The following is a 26,512-nucleotide window of genomic DNA, read 5'->3' as shown; positions in this document are numbered from 1 at the left end:
CTAAGAGCAAGAGAAACCAGAATTTTCTCTCTATGCCACATGAGGATACATGGAGAAGGTGGCAGTCTTTAACCTAGAAAGAGAGCTCTCACCAGAAATCAAACCTGCTGGCATCTTGTGAACTTCCCAGCCTCCAGAAACATGAAAATGTTTGTTGTTGAAGCCACCCACTCCATGGTATGTTGTTGTAGCAGCCTAAGCAGACTAACACTGGGTTTTGTCTCTCAATTCTGACATGTACTGTTGAAGGAACTGGCCTCTCCCTAGTAACTCCACAGCCTCAACTGTGTGCACCACATACTGTAAATGACAATTACATCCCCCTGAAGACTAGCAGGTTCCTAAAGTCCCAAGTTGTGTTGCTTAGGAAATTTCCACTTAATTGTTCTCATAAGGACCACCCTCCTCCTCTCTGGTTCTTTTTACTCTACTTAAAGGCCAGAGAGGGTATCTGGGCATCTTACTTGTGTGAGTGTGGCTCAAAGGCTCTAAAATTCTATGAGTAGAGACTGGATTCCTTTATATCAGCATCTGCAGTGCTAAACTGAGCTTTCCGGTGAGCAGATACTCCATGTGTGATGAACAAAAGAGTCAGTAAACACACCGTATAATTTAAGATTTAATTCATCTTTATTGAACAAACTTGAAGTATGAATTAAGATGTAATTTATCTTTATTGAGCAAACTTGAAGTCTAAATCATTTAAAACTAAAACATAGTAACTTGTGTAAAACTAACGCCTAAAAGGAACAAGAAAAACTGCATTGACCATGTTTAAATTTTTTTTTTTCTATTCTCTCATCCTTACTATTTTACTGTGAGATTCTTTCACATTGCTAATAATCTAATTCTTACTGCGACCTTGTATTATCTTGTCAAAAGGATTAGAACCCTCAGGTCTCAGCAGAGGCGGGAAGATACTCCTGGCCATGACGCTGGCAGGTATGAGGACTCTGGCGGTAGGGCCACCCCCGGTTGCGCCTCGGGCCTGGGCTCTCTCATCCTCTTCCCGCAGAGCCTCTTCATAATAGGACGGGAAAGCAGTGGGGATGGTATCGTTGACTTTCGACAAGAACTGCAGGACTTTCATCTTGGTGGTTTCAGCTAGGGCGTTTGGGCCCCACAGGAACTCATGGCGTGGAGGATCACTGTTGGCCACCTGGCGGTACTCGAGATACTGCAGCCTCACAAAATCCTTGGTGATGAGCTTCCTGGGCTCCCCGTAGATGAAGTGCTTCCTCCCAGGATATACTCGCATCAGACTCAGGAATTTCCAGATGTCTTCCTCAGCAGCACAGTTGCCTTTCATGAAGATCATTCCCAGGATATTCATCAGGAGACCGGTCTTGGGTAACCCCCTGCCAGCACGCACCCTCCCGTTGTTGGGGAGTTTGAGTTTGCTGATGAGGTCGTATCTAGTCGAGTCGATTTCCTGTAGGTCGACGGCGAAGATAATCTCAACGCGCTCAGCCGCTTTCTTGAGGATCTCGGGAAAATGCTCTTCATAATTTGGGCCGATAATCTTCAGCATGTCTTCCTTCAGAATGGGCTGTTTCATCTTATACTTGTACAGAAGGTACTGCTCCAGCAAGCCAGGCTTCCTGCTCAGAGAATCTTCGCCTGGGCGTTCAGCGCACAGTGGGGCCTCGTAGGGGTTCGCCCTTTCCTCAGCTTGGTTGTTGGATTCTTCATCAGATTTAGTGCCAGGAACGGCCGCAGGAGTGGCGGCGGCGGCGGCGGCGGCGGCGGCGGTTCTTGCTCTTCTTCTACGCCGCCGAGAAGCGCCACTTGACCCAGTAGTGGGCACACTCTGGGTAGTATCTTCGCCCTGAGCAGCGGAGGAGGGAGTGGACTCCGCTTCCGCTGCTGCTTTGGCCTGAGCATCTTCGCAACCCTGAGCTTCACCTTGAGCCTGGCGGCGTCTCTCATGAGCCTTGAACTTACTCTTGTGTCTCCGAGGCATGATGGCACCTCGGTCAGGCACAGGAGGCAGGCCTAGAAACAGGATCAGGAGATGCGGATCCCTGGATGAGGGAGAAGGAAGTGACGTGAGCACCTTCATCAGGGAGATTCCTCCCTGGCTTTAACCAAGGCTGCCTCTGGGGGCTTGTCAGAGGACCCTGTTCCAGGAACCCACGAGGCTCCTGTTCTCATCAGCCTGTTCCCGGAGAATTCTATGGAGGAAGTTAGAGGGAACCTTGGAGTATAGTCTGCCAACCCTGCCTGGGGTATAGTAGGGTGACAGCAGGGGCTGCCAGTGGCGAGCCTCTCTTCTGCGTTCTGGGGGTGTTCTAAGTTTACATTCAGGATCATCCTGAAAACTCCTGACCAGTCCTGGGTCTCCTCTGTTCTACTGCCATGAAGTCGATACCTCAGACCAAAGCCAAAGACCCTAGAGGAAGAAGTAAAGTAGTTCCTTACACCCTGTCCCCCTCAGGGGGGCATCCAACTGAGAGTTGTGTGGAGCCCTCTCCTTCATGGGCTGTCTCGGTCCTCATTTCTCATTCAGGGTACTCACTTGGCCTCTAACTAGCGCCTGGTACACTTCCCTTCTGCTCACTGGTGGCTGTACTCAGATTTGGTATAAATAAGGGTGAGGCTCGGCCTGACTGCCCTGCCCTGAGCCTTCAAGTCCTGAATGGAAAAGTGGGGATCTGACTTTTTGTTATTTTTCGGCAGCCAGTGGTTTCCCCCTCCCCACCTTCCAATCTTTCCTTTGGCCCCTACTGTAGCCTGGGATTCTTTTCTTCCTGCCAGCCTGTCCTTAAACATGCTGGGAGGATAGGGGAGTCATCCCCCTTTGCCGTTCTCTAAAAGTAAGAATTGTTGGATTCAGATGTCATGGAAAGACCTAGAACTCCTCCTACTTCAGGGAGTAAATGTTGCTTTTAAACAAAATCTTACTCCACCCGACGCCCCCCGCCCCCTCCCCCTGCCGCCTCCCCCGACGCCCCCTCTGACGCCCCCTCCCGCCAACGCCCCCTGACACCCCTCCCCCATGCCCCCCCTCCACTGACCCCGCCGCCCCCTCCCCCCGCCCCCTCCCGCGACGCACCCTGAACTTCCTCCCCCCACCGCCCCCCCCCCGCCATCCCCAACACCCCCTACCCCCGCCGCCTCCCCCGACGCACCCTCCCCCAACACCCGCCCCCCCCGACGCCCCCTCCCCCCGCCGCCCCCTCCCCCCGCCGACTCCCTGATGCACCCTGATGCCCCCTCCCCCACCGGCCCCCCTCGCCGCCCCTACCTGCCCCCTACCCCTGCCGCCTCCTCCAACAACCCCTGATGCCCTCTCCCTACACCGCCCCCCCACCGACGCACCCTCCCCCCACCGATACCCTGCCGCCCACAACACCCCCACCCCCTGCCACCCCCCCACCGCCCCCTCCCACTTCCGCCTCCCCAACGCACCCTGATGCCCCCTACCCCCACTGCCCTCCTGCCGCCCACAACGCCTCCTCCCCCCACTGCCTCCCCTGAAGCCCCTTGACGCCCCCACCCCCCGCTGCCCCCCAACCCCTCCCACCGCCGCCTCCCCCAACGCCCCCTCCCAACGCCTCCCCAATGCCCCCTCCCCCCACACCCCCTCCCCCCAGCGACCCCTCTCCCCACGCCTGCTCCCCCATGACCCCTCCCCCGGCTGCCACCCACCGCCGCCTCCTCCCCCTGCTAACCCTCCCCTCGATGCCCCCCCACACCCCTCCCCCGCAATGCCCCCTACCCCCACTGCCCCCCGATGCCCCCTCCACCGGTGGCCCCGACGCCCCCTCACCCCATGCCCCCTCCCCCCACGCCCCTCCCCCGACCGCCTCCTTGATGCCCCCTCGCCTGATGCCCCCCCACGCCCTTCCCCCATGCTGCCTCCCCTGCCCCCCGACGCCTCCCCCGCAGCCCTGACACCCCGTCCCCCCGCTGACTCCCCAGATGCCCCCGATGCCCCCACCCCCGATGTCCCCTCCCCTCTGATGCACCTTCCCTACCTCTCCCTACGCCCGCTCCCAATGCCTTCCCAATGCCTCCTCCCCCCACGCCCGCTCCCCCTGATGCCCCCTCCCCCATGCTCCCTCCCCCCCGCTGCCCCCCGCCCCTCCCCCTGACGCCCCTCCCCCCGCTGCCCCCCCGAGGCCCCCTCCCCCCATGCCCTCTCCCCAGACCGCCTCCCCACTGCCCCCCCCCGACACCCTGTCCCTCACGCCCCCTCCCCTCACTGCCTCCCCTGCCACCGACACCCCCATCCCCCACGGCCTCCCCTGCAGCCCCGATGACCCCTCCCCCCGCCGTCTCCCCAGACGTCCCCCGATGCCCCCTCCCCCCCGCCGCCTCCCCCGACAGCCCCCGACACCCCCTCCTCCTCAACACCCCCTCCCCCCGCTGCATCTCCGACGCACCCGGATGCCCCCCCACCACCTCCGACAGCCCCCAATGCCCCCTCCCCCCACCGACCCCCCACACCCCCTTCCCCTCAACGCCTCCTCCCCCCGCTCCCTCCCCCATCGCCTCCCCCCCCCGCTGCCCCCCCACGCCTGCTCCCCCTGACGCCCCCTCCCCCACCGCCCCCTCCCCCACCTCCTCCCCCCCCCGCTGCCCCCCCACGCCCCCTCACCCCGTTGCCCCCATGCCCCCTCCCCCTGACGCCCCCCACGCCCCCTCCCCCTGCCGTCTCCCCCGACGGCCCCCGATGCCCCCTCTACCAACAGCCCCCCCCCCCCGACCTCCCCCGCCGCCTCCCCCGACCGCCTTCCCCTGCTGCCCCCTGCCCCCGCCCTGGACAGCCCCTGATGCCCCCTCCCCCCACCGCCCCCCCAACGCCCCCTCCCCCTGCCGCGTCCCCTGCCGCGTCCCCGACGCACCCCATCGGCCCCCCACCGCCCCCTCCCCCGCCGCCCCCCCCATGCCCCCTCCCCCCCCACCTCCCCCGGTGCCCCTTCACCCGCTGCCTCCCCACACCCCTTTCCCCCGCCTCCCCTCCCCCCCAACGCACCCCCCACTGCCCCCTCCTCCCATGCCCCCCCCGCTGCTTCCCCTGCTGCCCCCCACGCCCCTCCCCCAATGCCCCCCGACGCCCCCCATGCCCCGTTCCCCCACTGCCCGCCGCTGCCCCCTCCCTCAACGCCGCAGCCTCCTCCCTCAATGCCGCCGCCTCTTCCCGACGCTGCCTCCCCCCATGCCGCCCCCGCGCTCGCCCCCTCCCATGCCCTCCTCGCTGCTTCCCCTGCCGCCCCCCACGCCCCTCTCCCCCGCTGCCCCCCCGACGCCCCTTCCCCCCGCTGCCCCCCGACGCCCCCCCATGCCCCCTCCCCCATGCCCCGTTCCCCCACTGCCCGCCGCTGCCCCCCTCCCTCAACGCCGCCGCCTTCTCCCTCAATGCCGCCGCCTCTTCCCGACGCTACCTCCCCCCATGCCCCCTGCCCCCCATGCCCCCCCCGCTACTTCCCCTGCCGCCCCCCATGCCCTTTCCCCCCGCTGCCCCCCCCGACGCCCCCCCATGCCCCCTCCCCCCGCTGCCCCCCCCGACGCCCCCCCATGCCCCCTCCCCCATGCCCCCCATGCCCCCTCCCCCATGCCCCATTCCCCCACTGCCCGCCGCTGCCCCCTCCCTCAACGCCGCAGCCTCCTCCCTCAACGCCGCCGCCTCTTCCCGACGCTACCTCCCCCCATGCCCCCCGCCCCCCATGCCCCCCCCCGCTGCTTCCCCCGCCGCCCCCCACGCCCCTTCCCCCTGCTGCCCCCCGACGCCCCCCCATGCCCCCCCATGCCCCGTCCCCCCATGCCCTGTTCCCCCACTGCCCGCCGCTGCCCCCCTCCCTCAACGCTGCCGCCTCCTCCCTCAACGCTACCGCCTCTTCCCGACGCTGCCTCCCCCCATGCCGCCCCCGCCCCCTCCCCCCATGCCCCCCCGCTGCTTCCCCCGCCGCCCCCCACGCTCCTTCCCCCTGCTGCCCCCCACGCCCCCCCTGACGCCCCTTCCCCCCGCTGCCCCCCCGCTGCCCCCCCGACGCCCCCCATGCCCCCTCCCCTCATGCCCCGTTCCCCCACTGCCCGCCGCTGCCCCCCTCCCTCAACGCCACAGCCTTCTTCCTCAACGCCGCCGCCTCCCTCAACGCCGCCGCCTCTTCCCGACGCTGCCTCCCCCCATGCTGCCCCCGCCGCCCCCGACGCCCCCCCATGCCCCGTTCCCCCACTGCCCGCCGCTGCCCCCTCCCTCAACGCTGCAGCCTTCTCCCTCAACGCCGCCGCCTCTTCCTGACGCTGCCTCCCCCCATGCCCCCCTCGCTGCTTCCCCCGCCGCCCCCCACGCCCCTTCCTCCCGCTGCCCCCGCGATGCCCCCCCCGACGCCCCTTCCCCCCGCTGCCCCCCCCGACACCCCCCATGCCCCCTCCCCCCATGCCCTGTTCCCCCACTGCCCGCCGCTGCCCCCTCCCTCAACGCCGCCGCCTCCTCCCTCAACGCCGCCGCCTCTTCCCGACGCTGCCTCCCCCCATGCCCCCCCCGCTGCTTCCCCCGCCGCCCCCTACGTCCCTTCCCCCCGCTGCCCCCGCGACGCCCCCCCCACGCCCCTTCCCCGCGCTGCCCCCCCCGACGCCCCCCCATGCCCCCTCCCCCCATGCCCCGTTCCCCCACTGCCCGCCGCTGCCCCCTCCCTCAATGCCGCCGCCTCCTCCCTCAACACTGCCGCCTCTTCCCGACGCTGCCTCCCCCCATGCCCCCCCGCTGCCCCCCATGCCCCCCTGACTCCCCTTCCCCCCGCTGCCCCCCCCCGCTTCCCCCCCCGACGCCCCCCCATGCCCCCTCCCCTCATGCCCCGTTCCCCCACTGCCCGCCGCTGCCCCCTCCCTCAACGCCGCAGCCTTCCTCCTCAACCCCGCCGCCTCCTCCCTCAACGCCGCCGCCTCTTCCCGACGCTGCCTCCCCCCATGCCCCACCCGCTGCTTCCCCCGCCACCCCCCACGCCCCTTCCCCCCGCTGCGCCCGCGACGCCCCCCCCGACGCCCCTTCCCCCTGCTGCCCCCCCCCGACGCCCCCCCATGCCCCCTCCCCCCATGCCCTGTTCCCCCACTGCCCGCCGCTGCCCCCTCCCTCAACACTGCCGCCTCTTCCCGACGCTGCCTCCCCCCATGCCCCCCCCGCCCCCTCCTCCATGCCCCCCCCGCCCCCTCCCCCATGCCCCCCCCGCTGCTTCCCCCGCCGCCCCCCACGCCCCCCTGACGCCCCTTCCCCCCGCTGCCCCCCCCGCTGCCCCCCCGACGCCCCCCCATGCCCCCTTCCCTCATGCCCCGTTCCCCCACTGTCCGCCGCTGCCCCCTCCCTCAACGCCGCAGCCTTCTCCCTCAACGCCGCCACCTCCCTCAACGCCGCTGCCTCCTCCCTCAACGCCGTCGCCTCTTCCCGACGCTGCCTCCCCCCATGCCCCCCCGCCCCCTCCCCCCATGCCCCCCATGCCCCCCCGCTGCTTCCCCCGCCCCCCCACGCCCCTTCCCCTCGCTGCCCCCCCGACGCCCCCCATGCCCCCTCCCCCCATGCCCCGTTCCCCCACTGCCCGCCGCTGCCCCCTCCCTCAACGCCGCCTCCTCCTCCCTCCACGCCGCCGCCTCCTCCCTCCACGCCGCCGCCTCCTCCCTCCACGCCGCCGCCTCCTCCCTCCACGCCGCCGCCTCTTCCCGATGCTGCCTCCCCCCGTGCCCCCCCCGCCCCCTTCCCCCATGCCCCCCCGCCGCTTCCCCCGCCGCCCCCCACGCCCCCTCCCCCCATGCCCCGTTCCCCCACTGCCCGCCGCTGCCCCCTCCCTCAACGCCGCTGCCTTCTCCCTCAACGCCGCCGCCTCCTCCCTCAACGCCGCCGCCTCTTCCCGATGCTGCCTCCCCCCGTGCCCCCCCGCCCCCTTCCCCCATGCCCCCCCCGCCGCTTCCCCCGCGCCCCCCCCGCCGCTTCCCCCGCCGCCCCCCACGCCCCTTCCCCCCGCTGCCCCCCTCGACGCCCCTTCCCCCCGCTGCCCCCCCCGACGCCCCCCCATGCCCCCTCCCCCCATGCCCCGTTCCCCCACTGCCCGCCGCTTCCCCCTCCCTCAACGCCGCAGCCTTCTCCCTTAACGCCGCTGCCTCCTCCCTCAACGCCGCCGCCGCCTCTTCCCGACGCTGCCTCCCCCCATGCCCCCCCCACCGCCCCCCATGCCCCCTCCCCCCCCACACACCCCCGCAGCCCCCTACCCCCACCGGCCCCCACAACATACACTCCTCTCCCCAACCTTCCGGTGACACCAGAGTGAAAAAAACACGAGTGTCCGTCCACATACCACTGCCTTTCCCCAGATCTCTCCAGGACTGATGGCGGTTGGAAGTTAGGCGCCACCTCATTGTTCTAGAAACGATGGTTCCCTCAGACCTCACTCAGAGTTCGTTTCTTTCATTTCCTTCAGAGCATAGTACCCTGCCTCTAAATTCAAGGCCTTCAGCTTCCTGAGCCTCCAAATATGGAGGGTAGCTTCACACACGTGTGACCGCCATGTTTGATTCCCCCGGGAGCCACGAGGAACCAGGCATGGCCTTCGTGGCACCTGTTACCTACTTTTTCTCCCCTTGGTTTTCGTTAGGGTCTTCTCCCCCCTCCGCTGAACTGGCGCCTCCCACCAAAGCCTTCATGTTCTTGCGACCCCCTAGGTGGAAGTCTCTTTCCGCCTGACCGACCACTCTGCCGAGGGCCCCATAAGACTGAGAGTAGGCACGGGGGGCAGTGGGGAGCAGGGGACACACTATTTGTGGGGAGGGAGGTATTCTCTTATTCCTTAATCGGTCTTCTTACCTTGACTTGCGCTCGGGCCTAGAAGATTCCTCAGTCGCCTGCCCTGAGGAGCGGCAGCCGAAAGGAAAGTCTCTCCCCTTCCTCAGGCGCCCCAAGAGGAAGTGAGGGTTCTTCTTCCTGTCACCAACGATAGGGCCCGTGAAGGCTGGCAGCTGGGGGGCGGGATCTCTGGTGCCCCCTCTGTTCGGGAGTGGAGAGGACTCGCGGTTTCCCTCCACCACCACCCTCTGACCTCCTTGATACTTTTCTTTAATAGGTCAGCTTGACAGCATAGGTGTGAGAGCAGGTGAGGGTAGGTTGATGCACGACTCCCTGTATGCCTGTATGTTATTTTCGTCAGTTTTCATTTATATCGGTCCTCATCTTGGCTTCTGTCTCTTTAATGAAAGGCTTCCGGAGCGCTGCCACGTCCCTACGAACTGTTTAGTAATCTCTTTAGTGCCCATCTTAGAGGGGACGAGTCTGTGTCCCAGGGGTGATCGGAGACGCGAAAGGTGAAGAACGAGAAAGTGGACTTAGGTTGGGAGAGGGAATGTCAGAGGAAAAACCCTGCTGATACATTTGTTCCCTTGACCCCTGCCCCAGACTTGGTCTTTTAGGTAACTTCTGCTCTGTAATACTTAACTGTAGGAAACAGGCTGAGGCAGATAATCTCACGAGACCACCATGTTTTGAAGCTAGGCTACACTGCATATGCAGATCGTCATATGTTATCAGGTATTGTATCCTTCCTTTCAGTATTCACATCTCTCGTTTATTTTGGTATTCTTATTGCTCTGTATACGTATTCCAATTTTTTCCCCTAATGGACTAAGATTTTTTTTGGAGTAGCAACAAGGAAAGTGAATAAGGTATACAAGGTCTGTTTCAGGGTGGGAGTGGTAGCCCAATACATGCCCTGGATGAATGCACACTAGGGGTCTAGTCTAGCTCTGACACCACCTTGTGAATATGAGAATATTTGAAGTTCTTCATGTGCCAACTGAGTTTGGTAAACTATCTTGTAAGACTGGGAGTGTGTATGCTGTATATAAAGCATCTGTCAGAATGACTGGAAAATATTGGGCACTTAATGAAAGACAGTTATGATTTTTACCTAGGCAATATCACCCTCCTATGTAGGAATGTTTTTTCAATCCAGGATATGTCCTAGGAAATGGAATACTCCTAGACAAAAGAAGATTGAATCAGCCAAACATTCACTTTAGCAGGTAGAATTAAATAGATTTTCCCCATTAGGGCATGTTTTTAAAAGTTTGTTTAATTTGATGGAGAGAGAGAGAGAGAGTGAGCACAAGCAGGGGAGGAGCAGAGAGAAAGGGGGAGAGAGAGAGAGAGAGAGAGAGAGAGAGAGAGAGAGAGAGAGAGAGAGAATCCCAAGCAGGCTCCACACTCCATGCTGAGCCTGATGCAGGTCTCAATCCCACGGCCATGAGATCATGACCTGAGCCAAAATCAAGAATCAGACACTTAACTGACTGAGCCACCCAGACACCCCCAAAACATTTAATTTTGGTGTGTGGTTTTTCTTTCCCCACCTGAATGCAACTCTGAACTCCTGGGATTTTGTCCAGGACCAACTCTTTAAGCTTTTCCCTGTTGTCCTTACATTCAAATCACCTCTATTTTCATTTGTTTCCTCCCCCACCCCCAGTCCCAAAATGTAGCCTTCTCTTAGAATTCGCCAAAATACAGTCAAGATAACCTAATTAAAATGCTCTTTTAATAGAGTGGGTTCTGTACCAGTTCCAAGAAGAAAGTATCTATACAGTGGCTTCTGTGTATGTCATCTCAAGGGAGTTCACCCTTTTATCTCAGAGAGTCCCTGGAGACAGTGTGTTTAGAATAGCTATTTGTGCACTATATTCTTTTGTATTGAGACTGGAATGAAGACGCTCATGATTTCTGCTTTTTCAGAGCTGAATTGTGTCCCCCCCAAATTTCATGTTGAAGCCATAACCCCCAGTACCTTAGAATGAGACTGCAGTTGTAGATGAGATCATAAGAGGTGGTTAAGTTAAAATGAAGCTTTTATGGTAGGTCATAACCCAGTCTGGCTCATGTCCTTATAAGACCAGCACCCACAAAGAGACACAGGAGATTCATGCACACAAACAGACAGCCAAATAAAGAGGGTGGCCATCTAGGAGCCCAGGAGAGGAGACTCAGAGCACACCAGCCCTGCCAGCTCCTTGACTTTGGACTTCTAGCCTCCAGAACTGTGAGAAAATAAATTTTGGTTTAAACCACCCAGTCTTTGTTATTTTGTTATGGCATTCCTGACAGGTTAATACCCTGCCCCAAGTAGAGATTTCTCTCTGGATTATCTACGAAGCCAAAGTAATTTCTAAGAATCTATTTTAATGGCCGCCTCTCTACCCCCCGAGGTAAGGAAGGAGCCTCCACACTATGGTTACGTGGAGTTGACACATGCAGCACTGGACAATGTAGACATGAGATAGACAACCAGTTATTAGCCATGTTTCCTCGCTGGCTAGGGGATAAGGCACCACGTGCTACACAGTGTGACACGGGGATACCGGTCAAGAACACAGTGAATGAGCGAGTCTGTGGGAGGCATAGTTTGGTGTCAAGAGCTTGAGGTGACCTTTCATTCCAGTGGTGCTGTGTCATCAGCTTCTTTGAATAATTTTGCATGCTAGTAGGGAACAGAAATCTGCCGCTTAGGAATAAGCAAGGTTTGTGCCTTGTTCCCTTGATAAAGATGACGGTTTGGTAGGGGCCCTTATCTGTAAGTACAGAATATCGAGGGGGAACTTCCAGTAAGACAATTTGAGGCCCTGTAAGTTTCACTAAATGTCAAGGAGCACGTAATATTGAACCTTAATTTGAGAACGTACAGCTCCGTGTAGTTTTCGATTCAAGGATTTTTCTTTTCTCTCACGTCTGAGATGCATCATCTTAGGGTATGGCATCTGATCACCATTCCCACAACCTCAGTCTAGTCCACTGCATAGTTTAATTTGAAATTACATGACATGGTTTGACCTACAATATCCCAAAACTTAAACGATCTTATTTTGGGGAACTTACACTCTGCCTGGCCCCAGGGAACCTCCCTTCTCCCTCATTGTGTTTTTTGTTTGTTTGTTTGTTTGTTTTTGTTTTACTTTTTTGTAAGACACAGAGTTTTGGGATCCTTATGATCCCAGATACTAGTTTGTAAAATTCTATGGGAAAGGATGGGTTTTTATCTTAGCATCCCCACTCCTAGCATGGAGCCTTCCAGAAAGCACGTACTCAGTAGACATTTGGGGAATAAAAGAGAGAATGAGGTCTAACTTGTTATGATTTGGCATATCCTAAAACTAAACATATTGAGGTATAAATTATTTAATTTTATAAAGCAAAAGGCTGAAAGGAGTAAAGAACACCAAAGTTGATCATGTTTTATTGTTTTTTTATATTCCATTATCACAATACATTTAATATGAGGTTCTTTTACATTTCCATGAAAATCCCTATTGTGAGGTTATGTTTTCTTACTGCGATAATTTTTTTAAAAAGCCTCAGACTTCAGTAGTCTGTTACACACAGTAGCTATAGGTCTGGCTTCAGCTCTTAATTCCTCATCTTCCAAAGTGTCTTTATATCTTGCTGAGAAGACACTGGGAACTGTGTCATTGAACTTGGCCAGTAATTCAAGGACTTTCATCTTGATGGTTTCAGTGTGGGCTTTTGGGCCCCATAGGAACTCATAGCATGGAGGATCACTGTTGGACACTTGGCAGTGTTCCAGGCACTCTAGCTTCACCAAGTCTTTGGTGATGAGCTTCTTACGCTCCCCATAGATGGAGTGCTTCCCCCCACCATATACTTGCATCATATTCAGGCATTTCCAGATGTCTTCCTCAGCAGCACAGTCGCCCTTCATGAAGATCACACCCAGGACTGTCATCAGGGTAGACCGGTCTTGGGTAACCCCCTGCCGGCGCACACCCTCCCATTGTTAGGGAGTTTCACTTTGCTGACAAGGTCATAGGAGTGGCTGGTTGAATCCACTTCCTTGAAGTCTACCGCAAAGACAATCTCGGTATGTTCAGAGGCTCTCTTAATGATCTCAGAATAGTATTCTTTGTAAGTTTGGCCACTAATCTTTAGCATTCCTTCAGAATGAGCTCTTTCATTTTATATTGGTACAGAAGAAGCTGTTCCAACAAACCCATCAAAGCATGTGATCTCAGTAAAAGGTGGGGGCCCAGAGAAACATAGATGTTTCTCATCTTGGCTATTCTCACCATCAGATATTGTACCAAACATTTCTGAAGAAGTAATGGTGGTAGATGGGGCTCCCCAAGACTCTTCGCAAGTGCTAATTGAGTCATTAGCTGATAAACTATGGGTATTACCTTCTGAAACAGGGGAAGAAGAGGGAGGAGACTCTTCCACTGCTACAGGGGCCTGAACTCTTGTGTCACCTCGAGACTGGTGGCATTTCTCATGAGTGCAGTGCTTATTCTTCTGACCCTGAGGGATGATGGCTGTGATCAAGGTCAGTGGTCAGGAGTATGAGTAGGAGAGCAGGTGGTGAGGTCCCACTAGAGGAGGAGGAAGGTTGATGGGGTGTGTGCACCTTTATAAAGAAGGTACACTTGGTTTTCCTCAAGGGCACTTCTCTCACCACCCACAGGGCTCCTTTCCTCCCAGTTGGCTTATCCCATGGGAAGCTTGTGAAGGAAATTAGAGATTTAGGCTGCTTCCTGTCAGACCTGCCTCGGGCATACTGGGGTGATAGCAGGAGCTGCTGGTCTTGTGGTTGAGAAATCACCTATTTCACAGTCAAGACCATCATTCAACTAGTGGCCAGTCATGGGGTTTTTGTTTTGTTGTTTGTGTCTGTTTGTTTGTTTGACCTCTGTTCCTCTGATGTTGACATCACAAACCTCCCTGGTACCCATGATAAGGAAGTGAAAGGGGTCCTCAGCTTATGTTTCCTGTCCCGGTCTGACTGTTCAGTGGGGAGTTTTCTATCTTGGCCTCTTTGGGGTCCTCAGTCCTCATTAAGGTCCTTACATGGGGTCCATATAGGGCCTGACACCTCCACCCCTTTCGCTGAAGTGTAGCTGCACTTTCGATCTAAGGATTTCATTTCTCATAAACCTAATATATAAAAGTGTTGGGGCAGTTTCTACTTGCAACTCCTGCCCTGGTTCTTCAAGGGCTGAAATTAGGGGCAGAGCCAGAATCTTTGCTTTCCTTTCTGCCTCGTGGTGAGTAGTCCTTTGGTCCTCGTTTTGAGCCCTGACCCTTTCCATGGCCTGGAATTCCTCCCTCCCTTGCCCTTAGGCCTGCCCCTCATATCACAGCCTGCACCACCCTGAGACCCCTAGAAGAAAGTGGGACTCTCATCTGATCCTACCTGTCCTTGGTCTCCTGAGGTTGAGAGTAAGAAACTAATGCTTTCCTACTCCTACTCTTAAGGGGTGTGTGGCTCCCTTAGTCCACAGGGTATTCCTTTGATCTCCGAAAAAAAAAAAAAAAAAAAAAGAAAAAGAAATCTTCCCACTGCTGCTGCTTAGGCCATAGTCCTATAGACCAAGTTTCTCAACCCTTTATGACACCATAGGAGGAAGTATGTCATATTCTGTCATCAATGCCCAGGTATCCAAAGGGTGCCAGCAAAGTCAGAGTTCTGTGTGATTAATTCAGTTCTGAGGGAAAAGAGCTCCCTAGGTCCTTACTCAGGATCCTCACCTTGACTAGGACCTGAGACTCCTTTCTTCGCTTGCCTGAGATCCCTTCCCTTAGAGCAAGGCACTCGGGTTTCTGACCCTTTTCTTGTCGAGTCAGCCTGACATCCTTACCGAGGCATCCCAGGGTTGATGGCAGGGGCAACCTCTGTGCCAGCTCACTATTCTGGGGTCCGGGGTCTCCACAGTCATCACTCAGGATTCTGCCGGTGTTGAGTGGCAGTACCTGGGATGCCTCCCTCTATTGTTAGGTCTCAAAGCCACAGGCCGAGTCCATCACTCCCCAAGGTGTCAGAGAGGGAAAGTCAGGGAATGCTGCATGAAGCTACTCCTGCTTATGCCTTTCCAAGTATGGCATCAGGATTCAGCCTCCTTGGGGCCCTCTCTGATCCTGGTGTTCACTTAGGATCTTCACCTTGACTTCCACCAAGCCCTGGGTTTCTGCTTTCTTTCAACCTAAGATTACCCATGTAGACCAAAGCTCAAATGTCCCTGAGAGCCCTGAAAATAAGTGAGGGAAGGCTTATCTTGGCACTTCTTTCTTGGCCTCCTGGGTCTGAGAGGGGTCACAGGCCAATCTTCCTATGACTCTAGTTATTATGGGGTGTTGGTCTCCTCAATCTTAATTTATCAGTCTTCCTATGGACTTGGGTCTTTTTTTATATAGTTTAAAAACCAAATACAATTATTTTTTATTACAGGGTCACAGTCTTTCATATTCAGTGCTTTGGGGGAAAGTCTTTTCTTGAAACAATTCCTCAAATCGTGTTGAAAAACATTTCATGTCTTCTGCAGTGCCTCAGATGCATAAACAACAACATTAAGGGGCACCTGGGTGGCTCAGTCGGTTAAGCGTCTGACTTCAGCTCAGGTCATCATCTCGCCATTTGTGTGTTCGAGCCCTGCATGGGGCTCTGTGCTCACAGCTCAGAGCCTAGAGCCTACTTTAGATTCTGTGTCTCCCTCTCCCTCTACCTCTCCCCTGCTCACACACATACTCTCTCTCTCTCTCTCTCTCTCTCTCTCTCAAAAAGAAACAAACATTTAAATTAAAAAAAATAAACATTAATATACATATTTGTCAGTTAAACAGCTAAAAATGGTAATTTCACTCTTGTGCAGTGATGGTCCAGATTAGGTTTCAAGGGAGTTAAATTTCTGATGACCAGAGCACCATCCAGAAACCTGGGGAAAATTTCTCATGGTACAACCCAGTTGACTGACGTTAACTTTTCCATTTGCAAGAATAGTAGGCATAATGCTCACAGGTAGTTGCTAGTTTGCTTTCTCATTAGTTGTCTGAGATTCACCACACAATGCAGTTTCCTAGACTGTGTTAACTTGGTCATAAACCCTTGGACATTGGTGGGGAAGTCTGAAATGGGTGGTCCAAGTGGTTGTTCTTTGCTCCCTGACTTCAAGGGTGGCAGTAGGAGCCAATGGTGCCAAGTTTGCACCGAAGCTCGGAGTCCAGGTGAAAAAACTCATAGCCCTGCGTTCAGGCACCAAATAATGAGGTTTTGGGGGTTGTGGGGGGTTTGGAGCTGATGGCCAAGAAGGAATTCTTTTTTTTTTTTTTTTTAAATTTTTTTTTCAACGTTTATTTATTTTTGGGACAGAGAGAGACATAGCATGAACGGGGAGGGGCAGAGAGGGAGACACAGAATCGGAAACAGGCTCCAGGCTCTGAGCCATCAGCCCAGAGCCTGACGCGGGGCTCGAACTCACAGACCGCGAGATCATGACCTGGCTGAAGTCGGACGCTTAACCGACTGCGCCACCCAGGCGCCCCAAGAAGGAATTCTTGAAGACCTCTTTGGCACAAAAAGCTGATTTTATTAAAGCATGGAGACAGGACCTGTGGGCAGAAAGAGCTGCTTTTTTTTTTTTTTAAGTTTCTTTAAAATTTGTTTATTATGAGAGCAAAAGGGAGAGTGAGAATCCCAAGCAGGCTCCATACCAGCAGTGCAGAGCCTGATGCGAGGCTCAAACCCACAAACTGTGATATCATGACTTCAGCCAAAAATAAGAGATGCTTAACTAACTGAGCCACCCAGGCACCTCTCCTGACTCTTCTTTGAAAGGCTTCCTGGGAAATACCTCATCCTTCCAAACTCCTGCTTAGTCTCCCTACTGCAAACCTGGCAGCAAATGAGTTGATTCCCAGGAGTAATGTGAGATGATGAAACTACAGTAGAGGCAGGGGCCCAGGGCCGGTGGTATGCTATCGCAGATCTCTTCTTTCTTCTTTCTTTCTTCTTTCTCACACACTGATCTCTTCTTTCTTTTCACAGACTTAGCCTCTTACACAACTTCACTTCTAATAGATTTATTTTCCACAATAGAGGGACTGAGCCACATGATACTGTGATTCCCTGATCTTTTCAGGTTTATTGACATTTCCTTTGTTGATAACATTATTGTCGCTGAATACTGTCTCTTTCTTTATTCATACTTAACATTGATTTTGCTATTGCTTGTTCCTTGGGCTTTGTATTCCAAAACCATATTTGGGGTGTGAAATCATGGTTTTTAACACCTGAAATACATTTGGGAGTACTGAGCAGAACAGTGAAGTAAGTGATACACATATGCCTCCGGCTGAGAGGAGTGGCACTGTGGGCTCTTGAGGAATTCAGAGCCAGGGTCTAGTCCAGTGCTGTCACTTGCCAGCCTTGAATTTGAGAATATTCCAAGTTCTTTATTCGGAAAGTGAGTCTGATAACATTTGTCATGTAGGACTATAGACATATAGGTGATGGATATTATCCATTTGGCATGGTGTTAGGCAAAGTTTGGTGCTTTTTTTTTTTCAATGTTTAGTTTTGAGAGAGAGAGAGAGAGAGAGAGAGAGCACAAGCATGATCCAGGGAGGGGCAGAGGCAGAGGAGAGAGAGAATCCCAAGCAGGCTCCGCACTATCAGCGTACAGCCCGATGTGGGGCTTGAACTCGAACTCACCAACCGTGAGGTCATGACCTGAGCCGAAATCAAGAGTCAGATGCTTAACCAATGGAGCCACCCAGGTACCCCACAAAGTTTGGTGCTTTTAATGAACGGCCGTTATTACTAAGACGATTGTGACCCCTGATAATAAAATTGTTTCTTCACAGAATTTTATTTCCAGCCTGTATTAGACAATATCCAACTACTAACAGTATAGAAATCCAAATCCACTGAAATGCTACAGGGCGAATAAAATCCGTAGTATTTCTCCACTAGAGCATCTGTTGTTTAATACAGGTATGGGGCTGTCTTCCTCAATTGGATGCAAATGAAAGTTTCTCTTTGTGTCAGGTACCAACGACTTCTCTTTTAGGTCCCTTTCCATCCAAACCACCCCTGTTGTCATTCATTTTATCGCCACCAAAATTCATGCCCTCTCTTAAGAGTTGGGCAAATTATACTCAAAATAACCTAGTTAAAATGCCCTTCTAACAGAGTGAGCTCGGGCACTCCCATCCCATGAAAAGCAAGAAAGTCCAGGGCCTTCTTGGCATCGCACTTCAGTGAAGTATTACCCTTATTACTCAGAAGCTCTCTGGACGTTCTCTGCCTAAAATACGTCATTTGTGTACTGTGCCACCTGCACTGGGGCAAGCGCATAGGACCCATTCCATTCAGGCCTCAGCTAGGGACTGACGCTGGTTTTCACACAACCCCAGAGTAAATGTGAAAAACTGTTTTCCACTACAGGCCTGGGCTCCCAACTCTGAGACCATCATCTAAAGACCTGGCCCCTCACTGCCCACCACTCCCCCGGCCACAACCAGCCCACAGCACAGCCTGGCCTAAAATGACCTCCCCAAGGGACTGGCATTTTACCAAGCCCAACAGAGCATTAACCGAACACTTTACACTAGACTTTTCTCACCTAGGACCTCCCCTTATGCACCTCTTCTTTTTAACTTGTCATTAATTTATTTCTTGGAGTGGATCTCACCATCTTCATTGTATAACTGCTGCCAGAGTCTCCAGTTCTATGTGCATTGGTTTGCTTATTTTTCTTAACATTCCCAGTGCTACCAGGGGGCTTTCCAAAGAGAGGATGCTCAACTGATACTAGAGGAAAAGAAATAAATAGGATTTATTATTATTGAAATAAACAAACCAAGAAGTTTATTTAATTTCTTATACATTTTGAATAAGCTACACAGTACCCAGGTGTATGTTATTTAATTTTATGAGCAAAGAGCCCAAAGAATAAAGCAAAGAGTTAACCGTCCTTTACTTAAGTTTCACCACCTGGTGATCCCAAATATTTTCCTATAAGTTTCTTTCATGTTCCCATGAAAAACCCCATTTCAGTGCTCTGTTAACCAGTTCTGTAGCAAAAAGGAAAGAATGAAGGCTTTTGAGTTTGTTTAAAAAAAAAAAGGCAAACCCTAAAACTTAAACGTGAATGGTAATAATGTGATTTCTCTGGCATTAGTAACCTTAGGTTCTGAAGCAGAATATCTTCACTAAACTGAACAATATTTGAAAATTAAAAAAAAAAAAAGCTTACAGATGACTTTAATGAAAACAAACAAACAAACAAAAAAGGCAAAGATCTTCATTTTGTTCCCTCCAGCCCCCAACTCTGCACTACTTGGAAGGCCAAGGGCCATCTTTTGCCTCACCTGACTCACTGGATTCTGCGACAGCAGCTGACCCGGGTCCTTGAAGGCTCCCCGCGCGCCACCCCCCCCATCACCAGGAGAGGCCACCCTGGCTGAGGCTCTGGGTCTGCGAGCTGCCTCATGTAGCAGGGCCTCCTTATACATTTGTCATCACCAGAAATGGAAGTCACGTAAGTCATGTCTAGTCACAGCTGTTTGGAGATTCTGAGAGCTAACAGCGGGGACAAACCTTGATGGGACTCTACCGTTCTGGGGTGTGTGAAAGGAGTGTGTTTTATACAATTCAGAACCAGCCCCTTTCAACCATACCTGAGTTTATGTTCATGAGGTGACTTTGGAAAGCTCCTAAGTATGGGTACTGGCTGCCCAGGGGGAACCAACCGTGTATTTAAGGAGTTGGAAGTTTCAGCCCCACCTCCTGATCTGCGGGGAGGGGAGAGAGGCTGGAGATTGACTTGATCGCCAACAGCCAGTGATTTCATTATTTGTGCTTCTGTAACAAAGCCTCCGTTACACTCCTAACCAAAGTGTTTTGGAGAACTTCCAGTTTGCGGAACTCACGGAGGTGCTGGGAGGGTGGGACAGCTGGGGACAGGACGAGGAATCCCTGAACGCCTTCCCCACACCATGCTCTGTGCTTTTCTTTTTTCTTTTTTTAATTGATGTATTTATTTTGAGAGAGAGAGAGAGAGAGCGCGCGTGTGCAAGTGGGGAAGGGGCAGGGAGAGAGAGGGAGAGAATCCCAAGCAGGCCCTGTATCCCCAGCGCAGAGCCCGATGCAGGGCTCGAACTGCAGGATCGTGACCTGAGCTGGAGTCAGACGCTTAACTGGCTGAGTCAGCGAGATGCCCCTATGCATTTCTTACATTTGGCTGTAATTTAGTCCTGTCCATTCATGAGAAATCAGTAACCTACTAAGTACATCATACTCCTGACTTCTGTGAGCCATTTTAGAAAATTTTCAAACCCAAAGAAGAGTTTGTGGGAATCCCTGATTTATAGCCAGTCAGAGGAACAGGAGGCCCAGATTTGTGATTAAGTATAGGAGAGTCTTCTGGGAATGAGCCCTTGACTTGTGAGATTTGATGCTCGTTTCAGTAAATGTTGTCAGAATGGAATTGAGTTGTAGGACACCTGGCTGCTGCTTAAGAATTGGTCCGTTTGGGGGATAAAGACACTAAACCCTATACTGCTGGTGTCAGCAGTATTGTGAGTAGAAGTGTAAAGCACATGTTCTTTTCTTGTAAAATGCATTTTCTCCTTTTCTGTGAAGGCAGTGATTTCCCTTGGTCGGTATTTTCTTCTGTGATCTAACCATTGTGTTTCTGAGTCATCCTATTTGATTCCTAGTGAAATCCATGGTCTTTCCTCATCCCCAAATTGCAAGAGAGGCTTTGGTTATTGACCACTTGGGTAAGCTCGCTCATTGCTGTGTCTTTCAGAGGCCAGTCTCAAATAACACACCAGTAACAGATTCCAGAGTTGGACACGAGGGCACACCAGGGAAGGCCCCGGGCGAGGATGCCGTCTTGCAGGAAAGTGCTGGAACCAGACGCACGCCTTGCGGCCAGGGCAGGGTCTGCTTCCAAGGATCCATACGGCTAATGGTATGTGGATCTGAGGTGAATGCAAGCCACAGACAATCCCCAAATTGTGGTCTCTTTTCACAGTAACCACCCTCTTCTATGCCTGCTTTTAATGTTTTGGCTGCAAGTTCCTCTTTCTTATTGCCTCAGATCTATTTTGGAGGAGTGGGGAAAACAAAGCGAATTGAGAGACACCGTGTCGGTCTTCATCTGGGAGACACGCAGTGGCACAGTGTGGCCTCAAGACAAATTCAGACCAGGGCTCTAGTTCTGGGTCCGTCACTTCAAAGCCAGGTGAACTGGAGAAAATGGCTAGTTCATCGTCTGCAAAGTGAGTCTGATGTGTCCTCCCTGGTAGGATTGTTGGAATATGTGCAGTGTTTGCAAAGCATCTGAAACAATGATCTTCTAAAGAGTGGCATTTCTTACTATGATGATTAGGACCCCAGACAATAATACCAATTCTTCTGGAATTTCGGGTTTGTTTGTTTGTTTGTTTGTTTGTTTGTTTTTATGAGATATCAGAAAAACCGCAGCGCCTTTGGAAAGAAGGAAGTACTGCTTAGCCAGTAAAGCTATGTACATTTTTCCCGTTTGAAAATGTGTTATTTAATCTGGGTGTGGAGGAGTCTCCCCCAGTTAGATGCAATGCAGAGGTTCTAGAATTGGTGTCATGGACAGTTTCCCTCCCGGGGGCCTTTCCATCCAAACCACGCCTGTTTTCATTCATTTCACCACCACCAAGAATCTAGTTTTCCATAAGAGTTTGCCAAATTCCCCTGGAAATCGTTCAGTTAATAGAATGCCCCTGGAATGGAGTAGCCTCTGGCCCTCCCAGCCTGGCGCAGAGATAGTGAAATGACATCTCACTCCCCAGGAGTGTCACCTTTGTTTCTTAGAAGCCTTCTAGACAGCATGTGCCTCAAACATCTGTTTTGTGCACTGTGTTCACATGCACTGGAACCAGAGCCCAGGACCGCTTCTCTTCCTGCCCCAGGTGGAGAGCCTGTCTGGTGTATCCAGCATCCCAAAGTAAGGATTAAGGGCAGGATTTCATTCTTGCCTATAGTCAGACTCTCAGCTCTGAGACCCACCGTCTGAGGGCCCATTCTCAGCTCACGATTCTCACCACTTCATCTAGTCCACTACCCTGCTTAACTTCAAACGACCTCTTCTACAGGAAGTCAAGTGTGGCAAAGCTCCCAAGTGCCTAGCTGCAGAGCACTTGCTCGTGGCTACTCTCATCGGGAACCTTCTCTCTCTCCCTGACTCCTTCTTTTCACTCGTCATTTACATGGGTCCTAGAGTCTAGGTCACTGTCTTGCTGATACGGCAGCAGCTCCTAGACTAAAAGTCTAAGGACAGTGGCCTGGTCTTCTTTTGCGTAGCATCCCTAGTACTGGCATGAGGCCTCCCCGAGAAGAGATGCTCAGTTAACGGTTGTGGAGGAAGAGAGATAGCAAGCAGAATGCCTACTTTGTTATTGTTTAATTTCTTTCGCCATCTTGAATAATATAAGAAATGGGAGATACACATCTTTTAGTTTTCTAAAAAGTGCTAAGAGAGTCCTCCACTGCTTCGACACTAACGACATTCTTCATTGAAAAGGTCCAGAATCTCCCCGAGGCTGTACTTGATGTGGGCGTAGTTAGTGGTAATGGCCCTGGAACACGTGCTGGTTTGGGCGCTCAACCTGGCAGCATCTGCTCTAGAGGCTTTCTTCCTCCTATCTCAAAGCCTGTTCATAATGGGATGGGAAGGCACCGAAGATGGTAACATTGACCTTGGCCCACAATGACCAGACGTATCTCTTGCTGGTTTCAGCACAGGCTCTAAGACCCCCATGGGAATTCACAGAGAGGAGGATCACCTTTGGGCACCAGTCGGTACTCCAGGTCCTCGAGCCTCATTCCATCTTGGGTGATGAACTCTTCATATACGAAGTTGTTCCCCCACCATATGCCTAAATCTGACTCAGAACTTCTCAGTTCTTCCCTGCTGTGGCCCAGTTGCCCTTCATGAAGCTCATGCTCAGGAGTGTCACCAGGAGATGGGTCTTGGGCAAATCCTTATTGCCACTCACACGCCCGTGGTTAGGAAGTCCAGGACGCTGGCAGGAGCATCAGAGGGATGCTCTAGCATCACTCTTGCATCAAAGGAACCCCACTTCCTTTAATTCAAGGCCAAAAGCCAATCCCTTTCTCCTCAGGATCTCAGGGAAGCGGTTCTTGGACATTTTGTCAGCACCTTTCAGCATGACTGCTTTTCTAATGGGTCTTCATGTTATAGACGTGTAGCAGAAGTTGTACCAGTATAACTTGCCTTCCTGCTTAGAGGAGTTCTGTGGGAGCTCTCAGTGGATGGTGCTGTCCTCTCCTCAGTTTGGTTGGCTCTTGGCATTGTCTTCACATCTTGGGCAGGACACCCCTACAATAGAGGTAGTGGTGGATGGGGCTCTCTTTGGCTCTCGGGGAATGCCAGAAAGAGGGGATCTCTGCAGAATACCCCCAAATCAGGAGAGGAGGAAAATGGGGGACTCTGCTGCTGCTGCTGCAGTAGACTGAGCACCCTCAAGACCTTGGGGGCATTTCTCGCAGAGGCGGAGCTTACTCTTTTGGCTCTGAGGCGTGACGACACTGGTTAGGGACAGCAAATAGCAAAGGCACCTGGGCACCTGGCTCTGCCTGACATCAGAGGGAAATGACGTGAGTCCCATCAGTGGGGAGATTCCACCTTGGCTTTGACCATGGCTGCCCCTGCAGGGTCCTCGAGGGCACTGCTCTAGGACCCCACAGGGCTCCTGTTGTCCTGGTCAGCCTGGGTCCTGAGCACCCTGTGGAGGAAGGTGTTGGGAGTCTTGGGCCACTGTCAGACAGACCTGCCCGGGAGTGAACCAGGGTGACCACAGGGGCTGGCGGGGGAGGGGCTGCTCACTTTGTCACCTCGGGGCTGGGACACACCCTTCTGCCCTCTAGTGGCTTCACATTCAGGCTAAGGATCTTAACATCCTTAGACATGCTATAAGGGAGGAATAGGGGATCCTCTGCCTGTCCACCCTGCCCTGAGCCTTGAAGCGCTGAGCAGAGGTGCAGCTGGACTCTTTGTTGTCCCTTCCACTCGGGGGGTGGGGCAGGGGCCCCTCAGTCTTCAGTCAGGGTTCTCACATTGAATCCTAGGAGGGCCGGTGGCTCCTCTCTACCTTCGCCTGAAGACATCTCCTCTTAGGAAGGCCACAACGCTTTGAGACCCAGTAGAAAGAGTGAGGATGACCATATTTGGCCACCCCTGCCTGTGGTCGCTTGAGACACAAAGTTGTAGTAGGCAAATCTGGAACTTATGATGGTTTGTCTCCCTGGTCCTCACTCAGGTTCCTCAGTTGGACTCTGGGATGGCCTCATTCCTTCCTCTCTTGATCTCTTACTCTCCCTGTTTCTCTGTCACCCTGACAGGAATTGAGGGTTGCCTTCACTCTGCCTGACATCTTTCCCGATGTCTCCTGGGACTGACAGCAGGGCGGATATGATGTGCTGCACCATTGTTATGGTTTTCATGCTCTGCTCCTTTTTCAGGGCCCTTACCCTTATCCCTGGCACAGCCTGGCAGTTGTCCCTTTTCTCGCTTCCAACCAAGGGCCTCACCACCCCGAGTCCCCAGAGGTGGAAGTCACGTAAGTCACATCTAGTCACAGCTGTTTGGAGATTCTGAGAGCTAACAGCGGGGGACAAAACTTGATGGGACTCTACCGTTCTGAGGTTGGTGACAGCTACAGTCCTCACTTTGTCAGGATCTAGGAGGCCTCCTTCTACTGACCTGAGTCCCCCAAGGCTGGAAGCCAGTGGGTGACACATTTGCATACTCCTGCCTGGAGCCCCCAGCCAGGTCTGACAGGGTGGTGGGACCGTTTGTTCTTCTCTCTTTTCCGTTGTTTCTCTTGGTCCTCACTCAGTCTTCACACTGCTTCTTGCCATGACCTGGAGGCCCGTTCCCCCACGCTAAGGATTTTCATGGCCTAAGACCACCTAGGGGACTGTGAGGGTTGCCTCCCATGGCAACCCTTCCTATGGTCCCATGGCCGACAGCGGCCAAGGTGTTCTCTGGCGTCTCTACCTTTATGGTTTGGGTGGTTCCCTCTTGACGTAGGGCCCCATGCCAGATGCTTGGCATGACCTGGAGTTTCTCCCTCTGCTCCGCTGAGGCTCGCCCCTTCCACCCAGCGCCTCACCTCCTCCACGAGACACCCCCAGAGGACACGAGCGGGACAGGAATGCCAACATTCCTGGGTTTGCGGAGAGAAGACAGCAGTGGTCGGGCTCTGTGTGGCCCCGTGTGTTCTGGTCGGTGTCCCTTTCCCCTGATTTAGAGTCATCAACTTGCCTCCAGTTAGGGACGAGGTTTCCACACCGTGAGGACCGAGGCTGCTCCCATTAGGCAGAGGCCCTCTCCTCCGTGAGACCACTTCCCGTGGAAAGAGGGGACACCTCAGCTGGAAAGCTTTGCCCTGGGCCTCCTAGGACTGACAGCAAGGGTGGGACTCTGGGCGTTCTCCTCTCTTCTGGGGTGAGGGGTCCCCTTGCTCCTCACTCACGGTCCTCCTCTTGACTCATGACCAGCCCTGGGACTCTACCCTCCACTCACCTAAGGCCGTGCTCCTCAGACCAAGGCCGTTACCTGCCTGGACATTCTGATTTGGAAGTCAGGATGAACCCTATCTGTCCGGGGCTGTTGGGATCCTCTGAAAGATCATAGTAGGGGCTAAATTTTAGGACACTTCCCTCTTGTCGAGTGACTAGCCCCTCGGGCTTTGCTCGGGTGTCTAACCTTGACTCCGGGGAGTATATGGGACTCCTTCCTCTACTGAGTCGGCCAGCCTTCTGGCAAGGCTGTCATCTTCCTGAGACCCTAGATGGGGAAGGCCGGCTGCTACTCCCTGGCCTCCCCCTGCCGGAGGCTCTGTGTGGTCCCCTCTGTCATAGGGATCCACTCATCAGCCCTCAGTATCCTCACCTTAAATGCCAGTAAGGCCTGTTGGATAGGATCTGCTGCTTGGACAGAATCGGAGCTGCTGCCTCAGCACGAGACCTCGCCTCCCCATGAACCCCCCCCCTCTGTTCCCCACCAGAAGAAATGAGGGGGAGCCTCAGCCGGAGAGCGCCGGCCACAGCCACACGAGGCGGAAAGCAGGGTATGTGTTGTGGAGCCCCTGGTGTGGCAGGACGGGCAGTTCCTCCCTCCTCATTCAGGGTCCCCACCTTGCTACCTGTCAGGCTGGGACTCTTCCCTCCACTGCCCTGAGGACACAGCCCTTAAACCGAGGCTTCTCTATCTCTGAGAACCTTGAAGGAGGAGGGGACGCTCAGGTACAGCTCTACCTGAGGCCCCCTAGGTGTGATGGCAGCTCACCTCGGTAATCCCATGTTCTGGGGTGTGGGTGTCTAGGGTCCTCATTTTGTCCTCTTCTCAGTTAGAGGCTGCTGGGAAATCCACATCCCTGCCGACCCTCGAGCAGGTTTCTGACTGCAGGCCCTGCAAGGGACTTGGGCACCGTCCCTAGGAAGATGTGACACTAGGCAGGGGTGGGGGGGAGGCCTGGGAGGCTGGGGGTAGGGGGCTGCCCAGATGGTCTGCTGTCAGAGAAGAATCCTTCTCTTTGCCAGCTAGACAGCATCTTCCGGGCCTCTCCTTCTAACGGATTTACTTCTTATAGGGACGAGGTGGGGCCCGTCAGGATTTTGAGAGCCCCTGATCTTTTCGGGTTGTCTGACGTTGCATGTACAGGTGATCCTGTTGACACTGGATG

The 26,512-nt window shown here is 54.3% G+C and overlaps 2 protein-coding genes across 2 annotated transcripts; both read right to left on the bottom strand.

Moving 5' to 3' along the window:
* Nucleotides 1-611: 611 nt before the first annotated feature.
* LOC124509661 (melanoma-associated antigen B5-like) lies at nt 612-8,883 on the bottom strand. Its single transcript, XM_047076372.1, has 2 exons — nt 8,798-8,883; nt 612-2,024 (listed from the first exon to the last, which is right to left on the bottom strand). Exon 2 carries the CDS (start codon nt 1,961-1,963, stop codon nt 845-847), a length of 1,119 nt encoding a protein of 372 aa, XP_046932328.1. The 5' UTR covers nt 1,964-2,024; nt 8,798-8,883; the 3' UTR covers nt 612-844.
* Nucleotides 8,884-12,317: 3,434 nt separating this feature from the next.
* LOC124509211 (melanoma-associated antigen B5-like) lies at nt 12,318-13,041 on the bottom strand. The gene is given in 3 exon segments (XM_047075768.1): nt 12,318-12,719; nt 12,722-12,930; nt 12,933-13,041. Coding segments are annotated over 3 exon segments (720 nt in total).
* Between the last annotated feature and the right edge of the window lie 13,471 nt (nt 13,042-26,512).

The sequence above is a fragment of the Lynx rufus genome, unplaced genomic scaffold (genome assembly GCF_022079265.1).
Source record: "Lynx rufus isolate CCGP_SWC_20201006 ecotype Redwood Valley unplaced genomic scaffold, mLynRuf1.p SCAF_14, whole genome shotgun sequence".
Taxonomy (NCBI): Eukaryota; Metazoa; Chordata; class Mammalia; order Carnivora; family Felidae; genus Lynx; species Lynx rufus.
Note: the sequence above shows the minus strand (reverse complement) of the source record. Positions and strands in the feature narration are given on the sequence as shown.